General features: G+C 43.2%; 1 protein-coding gene across 2 annotated transcripts in view; it reads left to right on the plus strand.

Moving 5' to 3' along the window:
* The window catches only part of ARMH3 (armadillo like helical domain containing 3), a 1518639-nt gene that overhangs the window by 938065 nt on the left and 559145 nt on the right, over nucleotides 1–21429 (plus strand). For both annotated transcript variants that reach the window (XM_069611618.1, XM_069611619.1), the window contains one exon: nucleotides 19390–19459. In XM_069611618.1, the coding sequence (XP_069467719.1) occupies nucleotides 19390–19459 (70 nt within the window). The remainder of the gene's footprint in view (nucleotides 1–19389; nucleotides 19460–21429) is intronic.

The raw sequence follows: 21429 nt of genomic DNA on the forward strand, positions 1-21429 counted from the left end.
AGTGTTTGGACAACCAACTATTTGTTGGTTATGCTGGCCACAGAATGGGACAATCGGTTACTAAACAAACGCTGTCTCTGTGGATCATATTATGTGTATCTGAATGTTACAACCTGGCCGGGAAAGAGGATCCCGAAGGTCTAAGGGCCCACTCGACCGGAGGTGTAGCCACTTTTTCAGCCCTCCAGAGAGGGGTACCGCTACAAGACATCTGCAATGCTGCCACCTGGTCTTCTGTGCATATATTTGCAAAATATTTCTCTTTAGATTCCCTTTCCAGATTTGGAAAGGCTGTGTTACACAGCATAAACCAAAACTAAATACAAATCAAACTCTTCTTTCCCACCTCCTGCAACACACTGCTATGGGAGAATATCAAAGATGAGGAATATGTCGGAGGGCACAATCCATTCGAAGAACAAATTACTTTCCCCTGTTAATGGTCTTTCGACTGGATGTTCCTCCAACATATTCCTCCAAAACACCTAGATTTGGGATACGTGGCAAGTGGGAAAATAAGCCTACATTTGGGACACAGTAGCAAGTAGAATTGAGGCAGTAAACAGTAGCTCTGTCTCACCTGTGTTTCCCATGGAAGACTTAAGTGACATAATCCAGGTCAAATATGAGCCCCCTTCTCTGAGCACTACTAGCAATATAACTCTACTATCCATCCCTACTAGTAAATTGGTAGGTTCTGAGCATATTAAGTTAGCATTATTGAACAATTGCTCCCTACCCAAACATGCTATCAACATGCACGACTATATATTTGAAAACGATTTGGACTTCATGTGCTTCACCGAAACCTGGTTGAATGACTCATGTGGACCTAAAATAAGTTTAGCATTGTCCCTGGTTATGATTTTCATATTAAAAACCGTCATCAAGGCAATGGAGTGGGTGTTGCCTTCCTTATTACAGCAAATTGGCAGGTGTATGAAGTTCTAATTGAATGTGCCAGCTGTGAAATAATCCACTTGAAACTCATTCCAAATGCTAACTGCTGTATAAACTTGATAGCTCTTTACCGCCCCCCAGTCAGTATGCTTAACTTCAAAAAGGATTTATTAGGTCTCCTTGCCCCCCCTTAATACACCAAAAGGGTCTACAATTGTTCTTGGAGGCTTGAACAAACGGCTAGGTGATCCAAGCAATGAGGATGCTAAGGACTTAGAAAATGTACCAAAGGCTGCTAATTTTAACAATTTAAATACTGAACCAACACACCTAGGTCGAAACATTCTTGACTGGGTTATAGTAAGGACTATCACGTCAGAAATGTCCCATACTAAAGCATGCCCTTGGTGAGATCACTCTATTGTGGATTTTAATATATATCTCCCCAGTGAACCCAGTAAACAACTTCATAAGCCCTACAAAATAACTACCAGATATTTGATAACTGCCTTAAACAAATTATGGAATCTAGGCAGGATCTGGACCCGCCTGAATTGCTAGTTAACACCTATAAATCACAAATGATCTGTCTTCTAGATAAGGTTTGTGAGAAACCAGAGGGTGTCTCACCTGCTAGTCCTCGGGGATCTCTCTCTCAGGTGGCCAGGGCACGGCCATCGCCTTTGGATCCAGACCCTGGGGGTGGCCCAGTGTGAGAGGATCACCTGGGTGAGTCGTCTTCATGAAATGGGGGTGAGATAACCAATGGTGAGACGTGGTACTCCCCTTCTTTTGTTAATCTACCCCATCCTATTTTTTAGGATTTATCGAACTCCCAATTCCCCCCCCCCTTTTTACACAAATACTGGGCCGAGGAAGAAGGTGACCAGACTAACTCTCTCACATCATACTGGACATGTCCCGTTAATCTGGTCAAGCAAAGTCAGGCACTTTACCCTAAGCACATACACCTGATACCAGTTAGCTCTACTCACACAAATAAAAAGCAACATCTAAAGACACACTCTGAGCAAGGCATAACACGAAAACGAGCAGAACCTCCGGGATGAAGGTACACCTGCAGGAGCAGAGAAACAGACCAAGGGACGAGAGCAGTGGGCCGAAAAACCAAAAGCCTCCCTACTGGAGGTCGTTGCCTCTGACACACCACGAAAAATACATGGAGAAGGCCAGATCCCACAAGTGAAGATTGCATTGTGTTTCAAGGACACCAGCGACCCTCCTGGGTGAACGGCAGAGTTGGGGAGTCGGGGCCAAGCCTGTGGTACTAACCTTGACTCGAAAAATTGGAAACCGCTAAGAAAGAAGCGCAGACAGCACACACAGCTGGTGAGTTGGCAAGCGACCTGAGAGACTGGTGTACGCTAAAGTGAATGAAGTAGCAACATCATATCACACGTAAAGGCTGCATGCATGTGGATGAGACGCGAAGAAAGGCAGACCTGTGAATTAACTTTAAAGTAAAATACAGCGGAAAGATCAGTGATACTAAGTAAAAGTGGTCCGGTGGAAGGAAGTAGCCCATTTGAAAGTCTCTGTGAAAGGTACATTGTTTGAAGCTAAAAGGCAAAAAACAGCAAGAGTGAAAGTAAAATAGTGAACGTTGAGTCGAAGTGGTCCTGAGGTGGTCTGTAAGAAAACGGTGCAGATTCAAAAGACTTCAACATCCGAAAGGAGTCTGAGCACGATTGAGGGAGACCCGAAGTATACTAAGCTTGGGGAAGGGAGCCCCCTTGCAACTTTGTGTTAAACTTTATGGTGAAAGGTCTGAGCCTGGCAGAGGGTGGCCTACAAGAACTGTTTGGTGAAAGGTCTGAGCCCAGCAGAAGGGGGATCATTGTGAACGTTTTGGTTGAAACATACATTTTGAACTCGGAGAAAGAGACTTTAACGTGGAAGGCCAGGCGGGCCTCGATCCATGGTTTTGAACTGAGCCATAGTGTGTAATCCTGCATAGAAGGATCGCCTTTCCCTGAGAGTCCTAACGTGGGGAGGAGAGCTTGTTCAGCCACATTATCATTTGAACACTGATTTTTCCTTTTGCATACATATTCTCTTTTTTTACACTTGTGTACAAGAGATAGGGCCGGCATTAGGTTTTTGTTAGCATAGGCCATTTTGATTTGACGGACTTCAATAGGACTGTTTTGTTTATGTTTGATGACTACTCCCATCTTAGTTGTAGGGCAAAATGGGAGTTTTTCCAACCCCAACATTTTCAATAAAGGTTTCACAAATTGTATCCATTGTGTCAGTGTCAATATTGGTGAGACCATGCCTTCCTTATAGGTTGCACTGTTTAAAACAAAAACAGTCAGAGAAGACCTCAGCAAGCAATCATAGCCCAATGTTATCTCAGATTAAAGCAGTCAAGAGACGGCTTGAAAGAGTATAGGGAAAAAAAATCCCACCTGGGAAAACAAAGCAGCCTGTAGATTCAGCATGTTTATGAACACCAAATATATGCGGCTAAAAAAATATTTTTTAACATGGAAATTGAGTCTGCTGAAAATGATACCAAGAAACTATTCGACATCCATTGTAGTTTAGAAAAACCTAAACTCCAGTCACAGTAGTTTTTACCCACCAATAAAGATTGTAACAAAGATAAACAACCGTTTGCCAATTAAGATCTCTGAGGAACCCATTAAGACTGCGGCTTCTCTAAAGTCACACACACCTCATCCTCATCTGAATATGAATAGTGCTCTTCAACCCTCTCACTATATATCCTTTTCACACATTTCAAAAGATGAGATTCTCAAGCTCCAGAAACAAATGCGAACAACCTCTTGTGCAGGAGAGATTCTGCCTTCTAAATTAATTGTAAAACATTCGAACACCTTATCCCTTTCATAGTGCGCTTTGTTAATTCTTCATTTAGTCATGGTACTGTACCTGACATTCTTAACCAAGTCGTCATTTCTCCCTTACAGAAGAAACCAGGCTCAGATCTTAACAACACAAGCAACCTACTTCCTATAACTAATTCTTTATTTTTGTTAAAGGTTATTGACAACATTTCTACAATTCAGTTTCAGCATCATTTGAAAGCAAACAACATCCTACACCAACAACAATCGGGTTTTCAGGCCCTCCATGGAACTGAGTCCGTGTTAGTTGACCTACAGACAAAAATGCTTAAAATTGTAGAGAAGGGTAAAGTTGGCCTGTTAGTACTATTGTGCTCATCAGCCGCTTTTGATTTATTGGAGCATTCATGTCTTGTGGATCGGTTATGTTCTCATGGATATTGTTTGACTGGTGCTATTAATTGGTTTTGATCTTTTTTGGGTAATAGGCAATTGTGAGTGTGCTGGGGTAAAGCTACTTCTGTAACTGAATGCATTGCGGAGGGTGTGCCGCAGAATGCTTGTCTGTCCCCCTCTCTTTTCAACTTATATTTCAAGCCTCTATGTGTTTTGTTAACATATCTAAGCATTCATTACTCAAACTATGCTGATGACACTCAGCTCGTATTGGAGTTGAGTGGCAACTTCGAATTAGACTCAGCCCAGTTACAATACATCTATGGATTCATCAGTGATTGGATGAACTCATGTGTCTAAATCCCTCTAAGACTGAATTGTTGACTTTTGGGTCTATTCAAGCCAGAACCAAGCTTTGTGCAGATTACTCCAGTTTGTTGATTGATAATATCTCTGTTCCCATTAGAGACAAAGTAAAAACTCTTGGCGTCCACATGAATGTGGCTGTGAGCTCTGTCCTGTAATGTTCAAGGAGTAGTCCGTAGTTCTCAATATCATAAGACATGCTAAATATTTCTTGTCACAAAAAGAAGTGCAACTCTGGCTAGAGCAGTCATTTTACCCCGGTTAGACTATTGCAATGTCTTACTTCTTCGGGTAAACCCTTGCTGTATCAACTTGTTTCAGATTATGCAAAATTAAGCAGCATGTTTCATCTATGATATTCCCAAAAGAGATCATATCACGCATGCAAGAAAGGAGTTACTTTGACTTCCTGTGTCGGCAAGGATATTTTTTAGGGCCATTACCCTGATTCCTAAATGCATCCACGGCAATGCTCCAAAATATGTGAAGGAATATACAACTCTATATATTCCAGTACAAGTGGTCAGCTTACTATTCCCAGAGTAAATAAAAGCACAGGTATGGAGAGATATTTTCCTGTACTAGCTGCACAAATCTGGAATACACCCCCCTGCGCATTGAGACAAGCATATAACTTGCTGCGCTTCAGAAAACATTTGAAGACCCACTTATTTGCTTATGTTCATGGTATATGGCCCTAGCTTTGCTTTTTTGTTGTCCTGTTTTCTGAAGTCTTGTTGTGCTTTTGTAGTGCCCTGATGCCTTTGGCGCTATATAAATAAATAAAATAATAAAAATAGAACACAGTCAAATGTGAGATACCTGGCAAGTGGGAGAAAACACACAAGTTTGAGATACTGTGGCAAGTAGAAAACACCTAGATTTGAGAAATCTGGCAAGTGGGAAAATAGGCCTACATTTGGGACACAGTCGCAAGTAGAAAGGCGATCTGAGATACCTGTTATGAAGACATCATGTAGAAGGACACAGACAACAGATTGCAAATTCAATCAATCAATCTATTTTATTAACTTAAATGTCAAAATGGAAAAAGGCCTAACTTGCCCTATGCTAAAGTGGGATTTCCCTACCTAAATATGACTAAGGATCGTTTGAGTCAGAGTTCAATTTAGGAATCTGTCTGTGTCCAAAATCTATACAATGTGTAGGGACATAAGCAATCAAAGTAACAGTGTTCAAAAATAAAGTCTTGTGCTTCTTCCAGCTCCAGATGATCTCAGGGATCCCTTCCCCAAGATTATCACAATTAAACAGTTTAAACTTAAAGGGTATTGAGTTCTCTTTCCTTAAGTTCAATATGGTTCTACAACAATGGTCTCTGGGTTCCCTTCCCCAAGTTCAATATATTTCTGCACAGTGGTCTTGGAGCTCCCTTGCCCAAGTTCAATACAATTCTGCACAATGGTCTTAGAGCCCTTCCCCAAGACTCTGATGTATCAACTTATATGTGATAGTCAAAAAATGTTTAATCCAATTCCAGGTCAATTTGTCACTCCTTTTGCATTTTTATTTCACCACGTCTTTAGTTATTTCAAATTAACTAAAATACGATAATTCATCAGTTCAAAATACCATTGTGAGTGTCAAAACCCTTCCTTTCAGGACAAATGATTCACTCGCGTATTCTTTCACTTTAATTCCTTGAAAGAAATTGTAGAGCATAGGATCACCACTTTGTAGCAGGGCGCAGTGGTTTAAAACCAAGTTAATGTGTTTCTGCACTCTGTCCCCTCATTTAACTGAAGGCACGCGACCACTCCAGCGTAGGATACTTTTCAATAGTGAAAATGTATGTTACCGGAAACTTTCAAAAACGCTCTCCTTCCTCACTTGGAGATACGCGACTACTCGGGTACTGCCTTCTTTAATAGTCTTATTTTATTTTTTTATTGTTTGGCTGATTAATCAACCTTTCAATTTCAGTTTACATACAGCCATATGACATACTAAAATGAATTCAATATAAAACATTTTCATGGTTCATATTTAAAATCAATTAAAATACGCAATTTTCGGACCTCTAACAAGATACGATCATAAAATAACATCAATTACAAGATTTTCATTAAAGATATTATTAAGTAGTGTATTTACTAAATTTAAAAATCTATAACGCAGATAAAATCTATATAAAATACTCTCAAATCCTGGGATATCAATCTTTAGAATTCAATTTAAGAGATTAAAGGAACTGTGTAATTGCTATTTTAACTGACATCTTCCTTGTAGTAAAAAGATAAAACCATAATTGATTTGTTGACAATATTTCTTGGTTATCAAACATTCTCTTAAAATAATTACATTGGATATCTATTAGCCCTGGACAACTAACCAGTGGATGCTTCGGTGTCTCTCTTCGTGTATCATCAAGGCTAAAATTTCTTTTGTTGGTCATAAATTCAGCCTAAACCTCATATATTGATTTAAAAAATTGGAGATGGATATTTCTTCAGATATTCTGCCATTACTCTATATTTTATATGCCCGAAAAGCTCCTCATCAAAGTCTATATATGTTTTACTCTTATTCACAGTGCAAATACAATCATGTTGGTATATATTCTTTTGAGCTTGGGTAGGATTTTGTATTAAAAGGTTTATTGTGACATCAGCGTCTGCTAGAGAGTTCAAGATACAATTCCTCCATTGTTTGGGGAAATCATGCTCAGAATGTAAAAGATAAGTTGATGGAATATATAAATTTATTACAAGTAGGATTATCCAGCAAACATTTTCTAAAAGATGAGCATAACTTCCAAATATATATGCAAATAGTCGGGGGCACCAAGTTCAAAGCAAATAATCACTATTGGGGTACATTTTGGAAAATTAAGAACTTTGTTTTACAAAATTTGCCTTCAATCTTGTTCCAAAAGCTTTGGAGAGGAATTTCTTTTGTTTCGGCTCCGTATAAGATAGTTGGCACTGCTTTCTGGTTGTACTATTTTAATACAGGACTGCAAGTACATTTTCTAAATTTGTGTAACAGTATTTTTGCTTGATAAGTTACTGTAAAATGCAGTGAATGAAAGTGAGTGTGTTTTGGTTTGTAGATTGTGGTGATTTTTCTGCCCATTTCTTATTATTTACTATTTTAAGGATATTGAGGATTAGGAAAAGGAATATGGGAGCCCCCCCCAAGCAAGGTCAGGGGGGTCGCCACATGCACTGTCTCAACTAGGGCGGGAGAAAAAATAACGAGAAATATAGAAGCTCCTTTTAAGTAGAGAGCTCGGAGAAGTAGTGGTTGTTGTTTTAGCTTGTTGTTTTAGTTTGTTTTGTTGGTGTATTTTAACGTGTAAGGAGGCAGCCCAGGAGGGGCGTGTGCGACATATGCGAGCGCATCAGGAGAGTGTGCATGTAGGGAGTGTATGACAAAGCTCTAATGGGGAACCTGGGAGGGGGAAAAGTGAACTGATGATTTTTTCTGTGAAACTATTGACAGCATTGACACGTACAAAAGATACGTGTCTCGGGAGGATAGCTCAGGGGAAACGTGCTCGCCTTGGAAGCAAGACGACACGGAGCAACACAATTTCGATCCCCGGGTCCAGGCTTAGAAACCGTTTGGTATTAAGTGCGTTATAAATAACTTATCAAACCTATCAAAGATATGATTAAGGTGTATATGCTTTAACTGTGGCGCAGTAGTATAAGCGTATCCCCGCCACAAGACCCCCGCCAGAAACAACCATGGGGACGGACACACCCCTAGAACATATATGTAAAGCCTTGGCCGTGTACTGTGAGAAAATTAAAAAGTACCACAATCAATGGGTGACTGAGACAAAAGGGAGGGAATGCCACACCCCTGGCCAGAACATGGGTCTTTTGACAGATGCACTCTGGACCACATGTCCACTTACTTCACTGCAAAGTATGGCCATTGCAGAACAGAAGGGAAGTATTAGACCTCTGGAGAATGTTCGAAGAAACAGAGGACCCAAAGAGGGATGGGGTGACACCCAACAGTAATAAGAACGCAAGTACAGAAAAGACTGAGAAAAGTGGGGAAACGAAAAAGGGAATATACCCATTGGCAACGCGCCCAGCAGAAGGGTATACAAACCCGACTCAGCTGGCACTATGGTGGCCACATCAGGTATAGCCCCACTGTTACGCTCACCTGGTATCCACAGGGACGCCACCCAGCCGGGTTACTCGCTGGTATGCTTCTCAGCTTTGCCCTGATGTGGTCTGCGGGGAAGGTTCTGCCTGAAAATACAGGAGGACTGTTCAAGACTGACCGACTGGGGTAAGTATCCTCCCTCCGCCCTCGTATGATTTCAGTCCCTCTGACGCCCTCTCCTCACTTTGTGGTTGAATTAGGCGTGCTCTCCGTCCTGCCTTCTTTGCAGGTGCGCGTTGTCTTTCATGGGCGAGTGCGGTCCAGTTACTTTGCTGACGCCGGCCCGTTTGATATTGTTCAGGTAGGTCTTATTGCTGTTCTTTAGTTTTGTTGCTATCCTGCATGCCTTTCTTTGTTTAAAATGTCTTTTTTCTCCCTTAGGTATGCGGAGCGTCAGCGCGGCGAACTGGCTTGGTTGAGCACCGCTGGTAAATGGTGGCGCATTAAGAGCGATCTGATGCGGTAAGTAAGCGCTATGCGCAGCGCTGCGAAGTCTTGCCTTTGCTAACCTGTGTTTTCCTTCCTTGTAGGTCGCGGTGTTCTTCAGCGTGAGTGGAATGTCCGGAGTGGTGCCAGCCGAGAGGCGACCAGCTAGGTAAGCCTTTTGAGCAGTTCGTAATTTGTAAATGTCTCTACTGCTTTCTTTAATGTTGCCTGTATCTTCCTCTTTCAGGTCGTTCTGTCCGGGAGGCGTGCAGATTTGAGGAAGCTGTTCTCAGTAGCTGCAAGTGTTAAAAGATGAAGACTGCAGGTAAGATGCTGCTGCTACTGATGATCCTTTTGTCTCCTTGCAGGTTCTGCTTCTCCGAAGTTTGAGGGAATAGCTGGACACGGTGAGCGTCACGTTGCAAGCTGCAAAGTAACGCGAAGCGTGTTGTCTTGCTCGTGTGTGGTTTAAATAGCCCCAACAAAATAGTCCAGGTAAAGTAGTCGCTAGGCTACCACGCCCAAAACACGAGACCGCATAGCTTGGTTCTTAGGAACCAAGCTATGTGGATACCTCCATGTTGGCTGACAATACAATAAAGTAGTTCCCAAGCACATTGTTTTTCATAGTGTATGAGCCTGGTGCCATAGGTGCCAGGACTGGCCCCATGAGGGCTTTTGAAGAGGATGTCAGGCTCTAGAGGCCCGAGTCCTGGGTCCACCCGGCCAATGGGTTTGCCACAGGGGGTTTTGGGCAAGGGACGTGACCCCAACCCCCACCATACATCTCACCCCCAGAGGTATCGGCCCACATAGTGGTGAGCGCAGGAAACCTAGAGGTAGCACTAGCCTCAACGTGCACTAGCTGGCACTATGGTGGCCACATCCCATCAAGATTATAGGCAGCATGTTAGGAAACAAGGGTGGCAGAGATTCCAATGTTGCCCACAGGGCACCCCAACCGCCACCCAGGGAATAAATGGAAGTCCGGTGACTTCCTGTTCAGAATAGAAAGTGCGCCCTTAAGAACCGTCCACATAGAGAGATGAAATTTCACTGGGAAATGCAGCCGCTTATGCAGCAGTGAAAGCTGCAGCATATCTCTCTGTGCCAACATCTACTAAAGAAGTTGTGACCACAGTAAGCGCCAAGCCAGACACAGATGCACACACAGCTCTCCTATCACACAGGTAATTGAGCTACAGTGTGGGGCGCCCCCAGAGGAACAGGACGTATGGCTAAAACCTGGGTGTGTGCAATCACCCATGGATCTCTTGTGGAGACAACAGAGCACAGGAAAGGTAGTAATGCCCGTGGAGTTATTGCATACAGCCTTAGAGCAATTGCATTACCCGTCCCATAGCTCCAAGCAACACATTGCAGCATACATCCAGGAAGATTGGTTTATCCCAAAGATACAGGAGCACCTCGCAACAATGGTGGTCCAATGTACAACATGTCACGTATTCAGCACAGGGATGACACTGAGAACACTAAGAGGAACTCTGCCCCGCCCTATCTGCCCAGTTCGTGAACTGCACATTGATTATGCAGACATGGGTGAACGATACAATGGCGCACGATATTTAATTGTGGTGGTGTCCATTTTCCCGATGGGTTGAGGCTGGCCCATGTACCAACCCGGAGGCCAAGTGTGCCGCGAAATTCCTCGTCAGAGAGGTCTTCCCCCGTTGGGGAGTGTGTGACGTCTTAAGGTCAGATAATGGCACCCATTTTTTCAATGAACTGTTTAACGAAATAACAGCCCTGTTAGGAATAAAACATTGTATGTGTTCAATGTACCACCCACAAGCGAACAGAGAGGTAGAAAGAATCAACGGCCTTCTTAAGAGCAGACTCTCCAAACGATGTAACACCCTAAAAAAGAATTGGGTTTATTGCCTGCCCCTAGCCCAGTTTCATCTGCGCACACAGCCCAGTAAAGACCGCCACCTGTCCCCCCATGAAATAGTGACTGACAGGCGTATGCAGACAACCCTATCGCCTCTGAGGAGAGCATCAGACGCTCATAGAGCAGCAACAATCCTGGGAGAAGATTTTACACGATATATGTTCCAACGGACATGTACGATAAGATGCATCGCAAAACAAATGGCCCTGACGCACAACAGCAGAAGCCCAAAAGACACCTGCCACACAAGGAGAGACCGCACCCACACAGCCATTGTTGCCGGGGGAGTTGGTCTATGTCAGAAGCTTTGTCCAAAAATGGAACGACCCCAGGTTCCATGGGCCCTACGAAGTGCTGTTTTCCACCCCCTCAGAGTCAAGGGGAAGGGATTGAGATATTGGTTACACCTCTCATATTCGCAAGGCCCCACTGGACGGAACACAAAGTGTCCGAAATGAAGACAACAAAACTACCTCAACTTGCATAGCTTTTTGCTGATTATATTAAGTGCATGTGTAAAAAGTAAGAAAACATGCATTGCTGCTAGAGCACGAGCTATGTAAATTAAAACGCTCTCTGTCTCTCTCTTCTCCCCCCCCTACCTGCCTCATTTCCCTCCCCATTTTTTCCAAAATCTGCAGGTACAACAAAGATAGAGAAGACACCACTGAGAAATTCTTCGGATAATGATAGAAATGGCATTAGTACTAGTAGGATGTACAGTTATGCCTGTGGGCTTCATTTTGTAGCAATTTTGTTTACAATAATAATGTTTTTATTAGGGATTTATTGGGGAACGTCTTTTATCTGTGCTGGCCATCTAAAAGAAGGGGGGGGAACCAAGGGGACCTGGAACATAAGTATATTGCCAAATGCAATTGATTTATCTGATGTACCTTTGAATATCACCAAATCATTTTGAAATGTAACTGAAGTATTTTCCAATGTCGCTACTTTCTGATTTAACTGAATTCACCTCAAACCCTATATCCTTGATTGAAATAAAACTAAGTTCCAGCCTGAGGCCTGACCTTGAATGAAAGAACGAATGAAAGTGTGCAAGTGAATATTTCGGAACCAAGCCATATAACAAAAACAATATCTGCGTATAATGTGATCCCTGCAAATAATAGCCGCTCCCAAGCCACTGTATGCCATGCCACGGTAAGATAGCTCAGCGGGTTGAGCGCTCGCTGCTGCGATCTGAGCGGGATCTACAGGTCACAAGTTCGAATCCCGGCAAGGCCAACTCAGCCTTTCATCCTTCCGAGGTCCATAAATGAGTACCAATTTCGGTTGGGTGATATTTCCCATCTGTGAAAGGTACAGTGAGCAAAAAGCGTGTTCTTTCTAGAGAGGAGTGCCTGCTACCTTTTTTGAAATATTTGCAAGGAACTTGGGGTTGGTCACCCTGAGTTACCTGGGGGCAACCAGACGTGGACTCCCTTCTCACTGTGCTCAGAGAGGCACTGCTTCACCTCACTGATGAGACCCAACAAGCCTGAAACACGTGTATGGGGTTGCTGTTGGTACTCTTGTTGAGAGAGGAATTGCCATAGCATTTTGGTGCTGGACTGCCCATGTCGGCGGGACAAAGACTGATATGGAAATGAATATTTCCCATCTGTGAAAGGTACAGTGAGCAAAAAGCGTGTGCTGCAAACTCTCATCTCAGAACAGGTTATCATGCCATGTTCTTTCTAGAGAGGAGCACCTGCTACCTTTTTTGAAATATTTGCAAGGAACTTGCGGTTGGTCACCCTGAGTTACCTGGGGGCAACCAGACGTGGACTCCCTGCTCACTGTGCTCTGAGAGGCACAGCTTCACGTCACTTATGAGGCCCAACAAGGCTGAAACACGTGTATGGGGTTTCTCGTGGTACTCTTGTTGTTAGGGAGAATTCTGTGTAAGGCTAATTTCCCAAACCTAGTGAGTCCCCCAGCAGCTTTGCTGGATTTTTGGGGTTTATTTTTTTCTCTCCTGCTAAGAGTGAGATTCTTTTACTCCCACTCTTAGACATGATTTGAGGTGTTCCTTTATCTTTCAATGTGTTTTATGGGCTATGGGGTCTTTTACTCCATAGGGTCTTGTGTTTTTTGATGTGGGTTACACAGCACCCTCCGTGCCGTAACCCAAGGGTGTTGTAGTGACCCCCCAACATAGACTCCATACCCTGGGACTGACTACTGTCTCCCAGGGCATGTAAAGTCACCATTGGCTTTGCTAGTCCCAAATTATGAACAGATACCAGTACAAACCATCATATTGTGGACGTACTGGTCGGGGCAATTCGATTGTCCCGGGGTCTGTTGTTCGAGGGGGCACATCTCCGTCCCCCCTGATCGAGTTTTGGCTGGTGTCAGTGGATACTACTTTTTATATTCGACCGCAAATATATCTCTATGGAATTTTCCCATTGTTCGAGGCTACCAACTTTAATTATTTAATTCTTATAGCCTCGAACATACCGCCGGTTTATTTATTTAATATTAATTCACCGGTTAGTATTTGTTGCCAGAACTCAATTCTAAAATGGCGTTTGTGTTCTCTTCTGTGACTCCAACCCAAGTCGAGCCCTTTGTTCCACTTTTTGGCAGGCTTCTCCACAGAAGCCTCCAAAAGTGGTGCCACTGTGTCTGGGTACCACAGGGGGTGTGGGTAACTCAAGTCGCACTCTTGTGTGATTGGCCCAAGTGGTGAGCCGGCCGGCTCACCACTTAGCATGGTTTGATTGACAGCTAGGCTGAATGAATGGGGGTTTTCTGCATAAAAGCAGGGCTTTGGGGACTGGAACTTCAGAAGTCGCCACAGGACCTAAGAATCCAAGGAGGGAGAAGCTGAGCCGACCTGCAACAACGACACCACTGGTGGAGCCCTGCTGAACCATTTCACCACTTTTCCCGACGACAGAGGAGATCTCCAGTCCGGAGAGTCTTCTTCCTTTGACTGGTGGGGATAACCAGTTTTACCTTCTTTTCACCTTCCTGGAGCATCTCGTGGCCGCCTTGCCTGTGCCAAGCACCCCGGCAACCGGAATACCACGGTTTACCACTACCGCGAAGAGAAGGGTAGTGCCTTTTAACCGGAGAACTCCGTGGCTGGTTTCTTCCCTGGCAGTGCAACGACCTTCATCTTTCCTCCACGGCGAGACCTCTTCTTCCTCTGGATGAAACACCGACTTGCACCTGCTGCCAGGAACAACTGCCCCCTCTGGAGCTTCCTTCACACTTAATGTACTGTGTCCTGCCTGGCTTCCTTTGCGACAGATCGTTCAGGATGACAGTAAAGCCTCGACTTTTTAACCTGGGCTGGCCTGGGGCAACCTAGCTAACGTTTCCTGACTTTAATTTCATCCTTTTTGTGCAAACTATCTACAAAGACTCTTTGGGCATAACCCCCTGGTGAACCTGGACCCCTTCTGCTTGCTCTCTCCAAGAGTCGGCCTTGCAATTGACTTCCTTGCTCTCCAGTAGAACTCTGCCTATCCTGCCTTACTGTGGTTCTTTGAAAAAGTATTGAAACTTGTGTGCTTCTTTAACTCTGCCTTTTTCCCTCCCTTTCTTTACAACTTATTAGAGTGTCATCTTATGTTAAGCGCTCACCTCTGTCTGCAAATAAGTCGTGTTTCTCACTAAGACTTGTCTAATAAGTGAATAGGGTTGTATATATATATGATAGTGACTGTGTGTTGAATTTACTTACCTCGTTTTTGCTAGTGTAAATCACAAGTGTGTTTTTAAATAAATAATTATATACTTTTACACCAAAGCTCTGGTCAGTGTTTGTGCTACTGTGTCTCTGTACCTACGGTGTATACTCTGCATACTGCCTAACTCTTCTTGAGGGAAGTCTGACTGCTCAGCCACAGCTACCAAGTGAATCTGTGTGGTACAGACTGCTACCAAGTGGGGTTACTGCCAAACACCTGTAGTCTTAAATCTTTTGCAGTGGTCCCTAAGGGAACTGCACAGGTTTCTGCCTAACACTTGTTCAGAGAGGAATTGCCATAGCATTTCGGTGCTGGACTGCCCATGTCGGCGGGACAAAGACTGATATGCAAATGCATATTTCCCATCTGTGAAAGGTACAGTGAGCAAAAAGCGTGTGCTGCAAACTCTCATCTCAGAACAGGTTATCGTGCCATGTTCTGTTATAAAACCGTTAGAAATGGGTTTGGTAACTTCAACAAACCAACAATTGTACAGAATACCAGCATAAAAGGATACATGTAGGGTAGATTTTACCAAAAAGGATACACATAGAGTCTTCCAGAGATGACTCGATGTACCCTCGTATCTGCTGAATAGCGACCTTCCAACTGACGGCACTCTTCGACTGTTAAAGAAACAGCCCAAGGGAGGAATCAGTGGAAAGGGCGAGTAAGTATATAGGAGCCACCAGCCTGTTAGGAGAAGAATAAAGGAGATTATAGGAGCTGATTGAGACAATATAAGACAGTATGTTTCGGTTCGAAAAGCCACTGACCTGTTTTCTTTTAAAAGGCGAGTAAGTATATAGGAGCGATCAACCTGCTACTGTTGTGTCTTTAGTAATCCCCACAATAGAAGACTCCTAGCCAACGACAGGGAAAGGTAAGTTAGTAGGGAAAAACTAACCCGCACGAAACGAGGGCCACATTAGATTCGGGATGGTGCACGCAGGATAGCGTCCATAAAGTCTCAGTGCACTTGATGTATGGAGGAGAAGAACAGAGACAAAGATTGGGGTAAGGATGGAAGTTCGTGGGATGAGAAGAACCAAAATACAAGCTGGTAAGTCCTTTGCAGGAATTGCCCTCAGAGGTTGTACAACAGAAGGGAGTAAAGGAAGCCTCTCTCACCTTTGAAGGAGTAAGAATGTTCGCTCCGTGAATATAGCTGGTTGGAGATAATGGAGAGGAATGGTGAATCCGGAGCACAGCCCCTCGGGAAGAGCTGCAGGTACAACAATAGGAGGCTGCACAGAGTTCGGAACATTCAGATGGCAGTCGCAGGGTAATGCGGCAAAGACAGCGGGGGCAGCCAATACCAGATAATGGCCCAGCGGGAAAGACTGCAGGGGCCGCTTCGGGAGGTTGCAGAGTTCGGAACTTTAAGGTGGCTGTCACAGTGTAATGCAGCCAGGACGGCGACTCAATAGGAGATCGAGCAGCCGAGCGTATTCCGTGGAAGAGCAAGGAATGAAACAAGAGCAACAGCTCCGGAACGTAGAACTAACGACGATCAGAAGCGCCGAATACCGGAACTTCCGGGTTTAAGTACGTGTCAGCTGATTAGCGCGTAACACATGACCAACGCATTGTCAGCTGGCTATCGCGTATGCCGGAAGAATCCTTAAAGAGGCACTACGCACATGAAGGTGGAATAGAAGAAAGGTATGTAAGCAAATTACAAGTCATAACCAAATGTTGCAAATAATGTCAACGTATTCTTTTGCCGGGTACTTTATTAAACAGCCGCCAGCGAGTGTAGAACGGTGTAACCGTTCGCTGGGCTGAATGACAAGACGTCGAGGAGAAGCCATTGGCAGGTATGACATGTTCGTTCTAGAGAGGAGCGCCTGCTACCTTTTTTGAAATATTTACAAGGAACTTGGGGTTGGTCATCCTGAGTTTCCTGGGGGCAACCAGACCTGGACTCCCTGCTCACTGTGCTAAGAGAGGCACAGCTTCACCTCACTGATGAGGCCCATCAGTGAGGTGAAGCTGTGCTGGGCCCATGAGGCTGAAACACGTGTATGGGGTTGCTGTTGGTACTCTTGTTCAGAGAGGAATTGCCATAGCATTTCGGTGCTGGACTGCCATGTCGGCGGGACAAAGACTGATATGCAAATGGATATTTCCCATCTGTGAAAGGTACAGTGAGCAAAAAGTGTGTGCTGCAAACTCTCATCTCAGAACAGGTTATCATGCCTTGTTCTTTCTGGAGAGGAGCGCCTACTACCTTTTTTGATTTTTTTTTTAGAAATTGTATGTACATATGTGCTCTGTAAAGCGCTTTGGATTAAGGCGCTATATAAATGACACATAATTATCATCATCATTATGTACAAGCAAAATTTTCAGATACTAATGCTAAATATAAAGAACTTTTTGTGCAATAGAAGCAGTAATGTAAATATGACCAGCAGCAAAAATACAGTAGTGAAAAGGCATGCAATAAAAAGAAAAATGCAAGCGTGCCGGCATAAATATGATGCATACCATAGTTTGTTTAGATGCAGAAGAAAATGGGCTGATACTTCCAATATAGACATTCCTGGCCCAGGAAGGTCAAACATCCAGAGAGATGTAATAATGAGTAAGAATGCATTGTAAAGAGTGTGTTCTGTTTGACCTGATGAACAAGGGTTCTTGCTGCTTCTTTGTATCCAGTACTGAAAGGGGATGTGATGGCAGAGAATTTGGTAACCCCACAGATAGGTGCCATTATGATTTCTTGATGCCTTTAAGTAAAGGACTGAGTTTCGGCATTGGGACCGAATGCTTAAAGGGTTTGGAGAGGGGGCCATCTGTGTTGAGGCAGGCATGGAAGCTGCAGGAGTGGCAGGAGTGTCCAATCTGGAAGTAAAACTAGCCAGAGCCAAGTGTGGGCGAGCAGTGCATTATGTGTGGGAAACCCCAGAAGGCTATTTGCACGGAACTTGTACCAAAAGAGGTGCTGCCTGAAAGTTTCTGGAAGATTTTGAAATAATCTGAACCTCTGGCATTTCTCTGGGCAACCATCCCAACCCTCGTTCTTTGCCTAGAAAGGAGAAAGACCATATGCAAATCCGGCATGGTCCCACCCTAAATGGGGCAGTCCAGCCTGAACTGCTTGGTCGCATCCCTTCTACACGAGACCACAAGCAACCCCAGACATGTGTTGCCTCATTGGGCGTCATCAGTGAGGTGCAGCGCCCAATGAGGCACTCTGGGTCTCTAGGCCCAGCAGGCATGAGACCCACATCCAGGTACATGGAAGAACTAATAATCTGTAATCGCCATCATTTACATAAGCAGATAATGTTCATCTTTTTCCAATGAGCCGCTGTTCAATGCTCCCGGTATGTTCCAATTTGCTCAGAACTTCAATTGGGCAGGATCTTCTGCAGATTATGGTGAAATTACTATTTTTTCTCAACAATTCTTACCATTTAATGGATGGTATAGCACAACATTAGTACTTGACTCAAAACGGGATGGTACTTTGGCAAAGGAGATGGTGCTTATAGGCAACTCATTGGGTATACCTTTCTTGTCACAATGCAAGGTAGTTTCTTCTTTGCTCTTCCTTTTTTAACAGTGTAGTAAGGACTGATCCCATAGCCCAATACTTTATAACTTCTAAGTGGTACTTGCAAGGTGGACTGGTGACTTTACCAGGTCTTCTTAGTAGCAGGTAGAAAGGGCCCTCCTTTCCCTGACACCACTTTGTTTCCCTGTGTTGATTGAAAGGACTCACTTCAGTTGGCCGAAGGAGCAGTGCCAAAGAAAGGGGAGAAAACCCATTAAAGACAGAAAAACTCCCCAAAACACAATGCAGGAGAATCAGGTTAAAAGGAAAACTGCCTAGAAAGTGGCACAAGGAACAACAATGAAAAGGATCAGCAAAAACAAAAAGCGAATCAAGATATCAAAGCGCAGGAAATAAAGGCAAGGCTATGGTGTGAACAGCACAACAGGATGTAATTGTCATGTTGAAACTCGCGTCTCATTGCTCCCCTTTTTAACTTGAAATATGCCTAAAATAACCCGGGACAGGAAAGGCTCCATACGCCATCTTGACTTGAGCTAAGAATGTTATTTTATGGGAGCTGCCATTTTAGAATGGGCTTGTCAAAGAAGGGCCCATAGTTGTAAGCCCTTCTCTTCCCTGAGGATCCACACAGCATTCGTGCATGCTTGCTCTCCCAACAAGTATCCGTGAGTGGAAGGTAGGGAGGCCGCCAAGCTCCCACAAGAAGAGGCTTGCCTATTGCTCAACATCCCCATAGGTTCCAGTGACCATGAAATGACTAGGTAGGCGGGAGTGGGCAAGATGGAGACAACCAGATGTGGCAGCCTAAACGTATAACATGTGCTCCTCTTTCCTGCTTAGGGTGCAGAATCATCAGCCTGCATTACATAGACTCAGTTTTGTTCCTTAACCTAAACCTTTAGTTCTACAAATTGGCCATATCCATACCTCTGAACATGAACGAGAGGTATCATGTTTTGTTAAAATAATGTCCTTTTTTTATTGACAGTCGAATTGGATCTATTCCAAATGTTGTGGATGTCTGTGGGTTTTTCAGCTAAATATTTTAAGGTACCAAAATTAGAGGTCATGAAACAAGTAATCTTGATTTAGTCTGTATTGCTTGTGCCTTTGACTGTTGCATAGTTAGAATTATATACTGATTTTCTTTGCTTTTCATGCCTACAGCCTATGAGACACAGAAAGAAAGCAGCTGACAAGAACCTCCCCTGTCGGCCACTCGTGTGTGCAGTGCTGGGTGAGTATTCCCATATTCATGCTATTTTGCTAAAATCCTGAAGCCTTAGAGGGTGAACGGGAAATGGAGAGGATGAACGGCCTAGAGAAAGACGCATTGAGTGAAGGTTAAGAAACCACAAAGTGTTGGCATTGATAATTGAAAATGTAAAGTATCGGTCTTTGAACACTTATTGTAAAGCAACCGCACTCCATTGTTGGTGAATGCACAAAGGCCACCTTCAAGTGCTAAAATTGAAGTAACATGATTTTTGAGAGTTGTGACCTTTCTATATCACATTCCACACTTCCCCGACATATTGTTAACACATTTTTAAAATTACTTTCACTATATTTAATTTGTAGTATTCAAACTCTGGTAATGTTCCCTCATTTACTATTTTATTTTATTAACATTGCAGATTTCATTTAATCCATATTGGCAATTGCCACTTAAGTATTCAAACACATTATTTCAGGTTTCCCACCCTACACCAAGTGAATTGCATTAGTTTAAATTCTCTTTTAATACTATGCAGACAACATTGAACAGCTGTTTTAGAATTACATCACACGTAATCAAACATGACCATTAACTATTTTCTTTCATTCTTACTGTGCACACTACAATCACATTTTATGTGGAGTTGTCCCGAAATGTTCATGGGAGCACATACTTGAAGCTGTGGTTAATGTTGTCACTTTCGCTCATTTTCAAAAAATATTGAATGTTTTTTTTTATGTTACTTGTTATTTTACTTTACATTTGTATAGCACCTACTTCCAGAGTTATGTCCTTATGGTGTTTAAGTCTTATCGTAGTTAATCTGCATAATATAGCCTTTATATAGCCGCCTCGATCTGGGTTACACTTACCTTGCCCTGGTAATGGAGGGCAGCAAGTGTATCTTGGGTCAAAACAGGGGTGTATAGTGTGCTAATCCGATTTCATTTTCAGCTTGGTTATGGACATTATTGAGTCCTTTTCTTAAAGTGATTGCCACTCCTCTGCTTTTTATTTATTTGTTTGGGCATTTTGAAGAGTTCTGGCAGCCACTTTATGGCCACTTCAAAACGCTTGGACATAGGTCTCATTAGGTTTTATTGTTTTGCAATAATATACAAACAAAATATCACCTGACATAATATGTATGAACTGGTGGCTAAGAAATTGGAATGCGATATGATGGAATTAAATTAGAGGTGAGGCTGTAAAGTAATGCACAGCAAACTCTGAGGACAATAATCTAGGCAGTCCATGATAAGGCCCATATGCAGAGGCTGTCTGGCCCATTTAAGCACAGGCTTTGAGGTCTTACTAGAAAGTGACATATTAGAAATACGACATAGTAAAACCTGACATGATATGGTATGACACAACATCATCTTTCATAAAATACTCTTATTATAAAAGGTGATTTTTAGTCCATTCAGGCAAAATATTTCTCTCTCTCTCTCTCTCTCTCTCTCTTCTCTGTCCCTTTCATCGTGCTATGTACTGTCCGTAAGTGGAACAATGTAAAAGTCAATTTGCACTGCAAACGTCAGGGTACCAAATTGGTCTGAAGCTGACCAGTTCAACATGCTGGTAGGGGAGTGGGGGCTGTATGGGAGCAGCAGGAAGGTATTCACAGAAATGGGGAAAGGAAGCACCAACGGTTATGTTTACTTGCACGCACCCCAAAGGCTCTTAGGCTTCTTCAAAGCATTAAAGGGGAAAGTGAATAAGAGAACAATAAAGTTAATCTTAGAGGTATGTTACTAGAGTTGACAAGTTTTTAATACAAATATATGTATTTATCTATTTAATTTGCACTTCATGAGTCTGACCCCTTTTAAACACATTGGTTGTATGTCAGAATAGGGAATTGTCCATGCTCGCAACTCAACAAAAAACAAGCAGCAATTTGTATTTGTATGTTGGCAATATTTGTAGTTTTTTTCCTTTCAGCGATTTCACCCCATAAACCTCTGTCCCTACCCCCTTCCCTA

The sequence above is a fragment of the Ambystoma mexicanum genome, chromosome 8 (genome assembly GCF_040938575.1).
Source record: "Ambystoma mexicanum isolate Mex_15411 chromosome 8, UKY_AmexF1_1, whole genome shotgun sequence".
NCBI classification, from domain to species: domain Eukaryota; kingdom Metazoa; phylum Chordata; class Amphibia; order Caudata; family Ambystomatidae; genus Ambystoma; species Ambystoma mexicanum.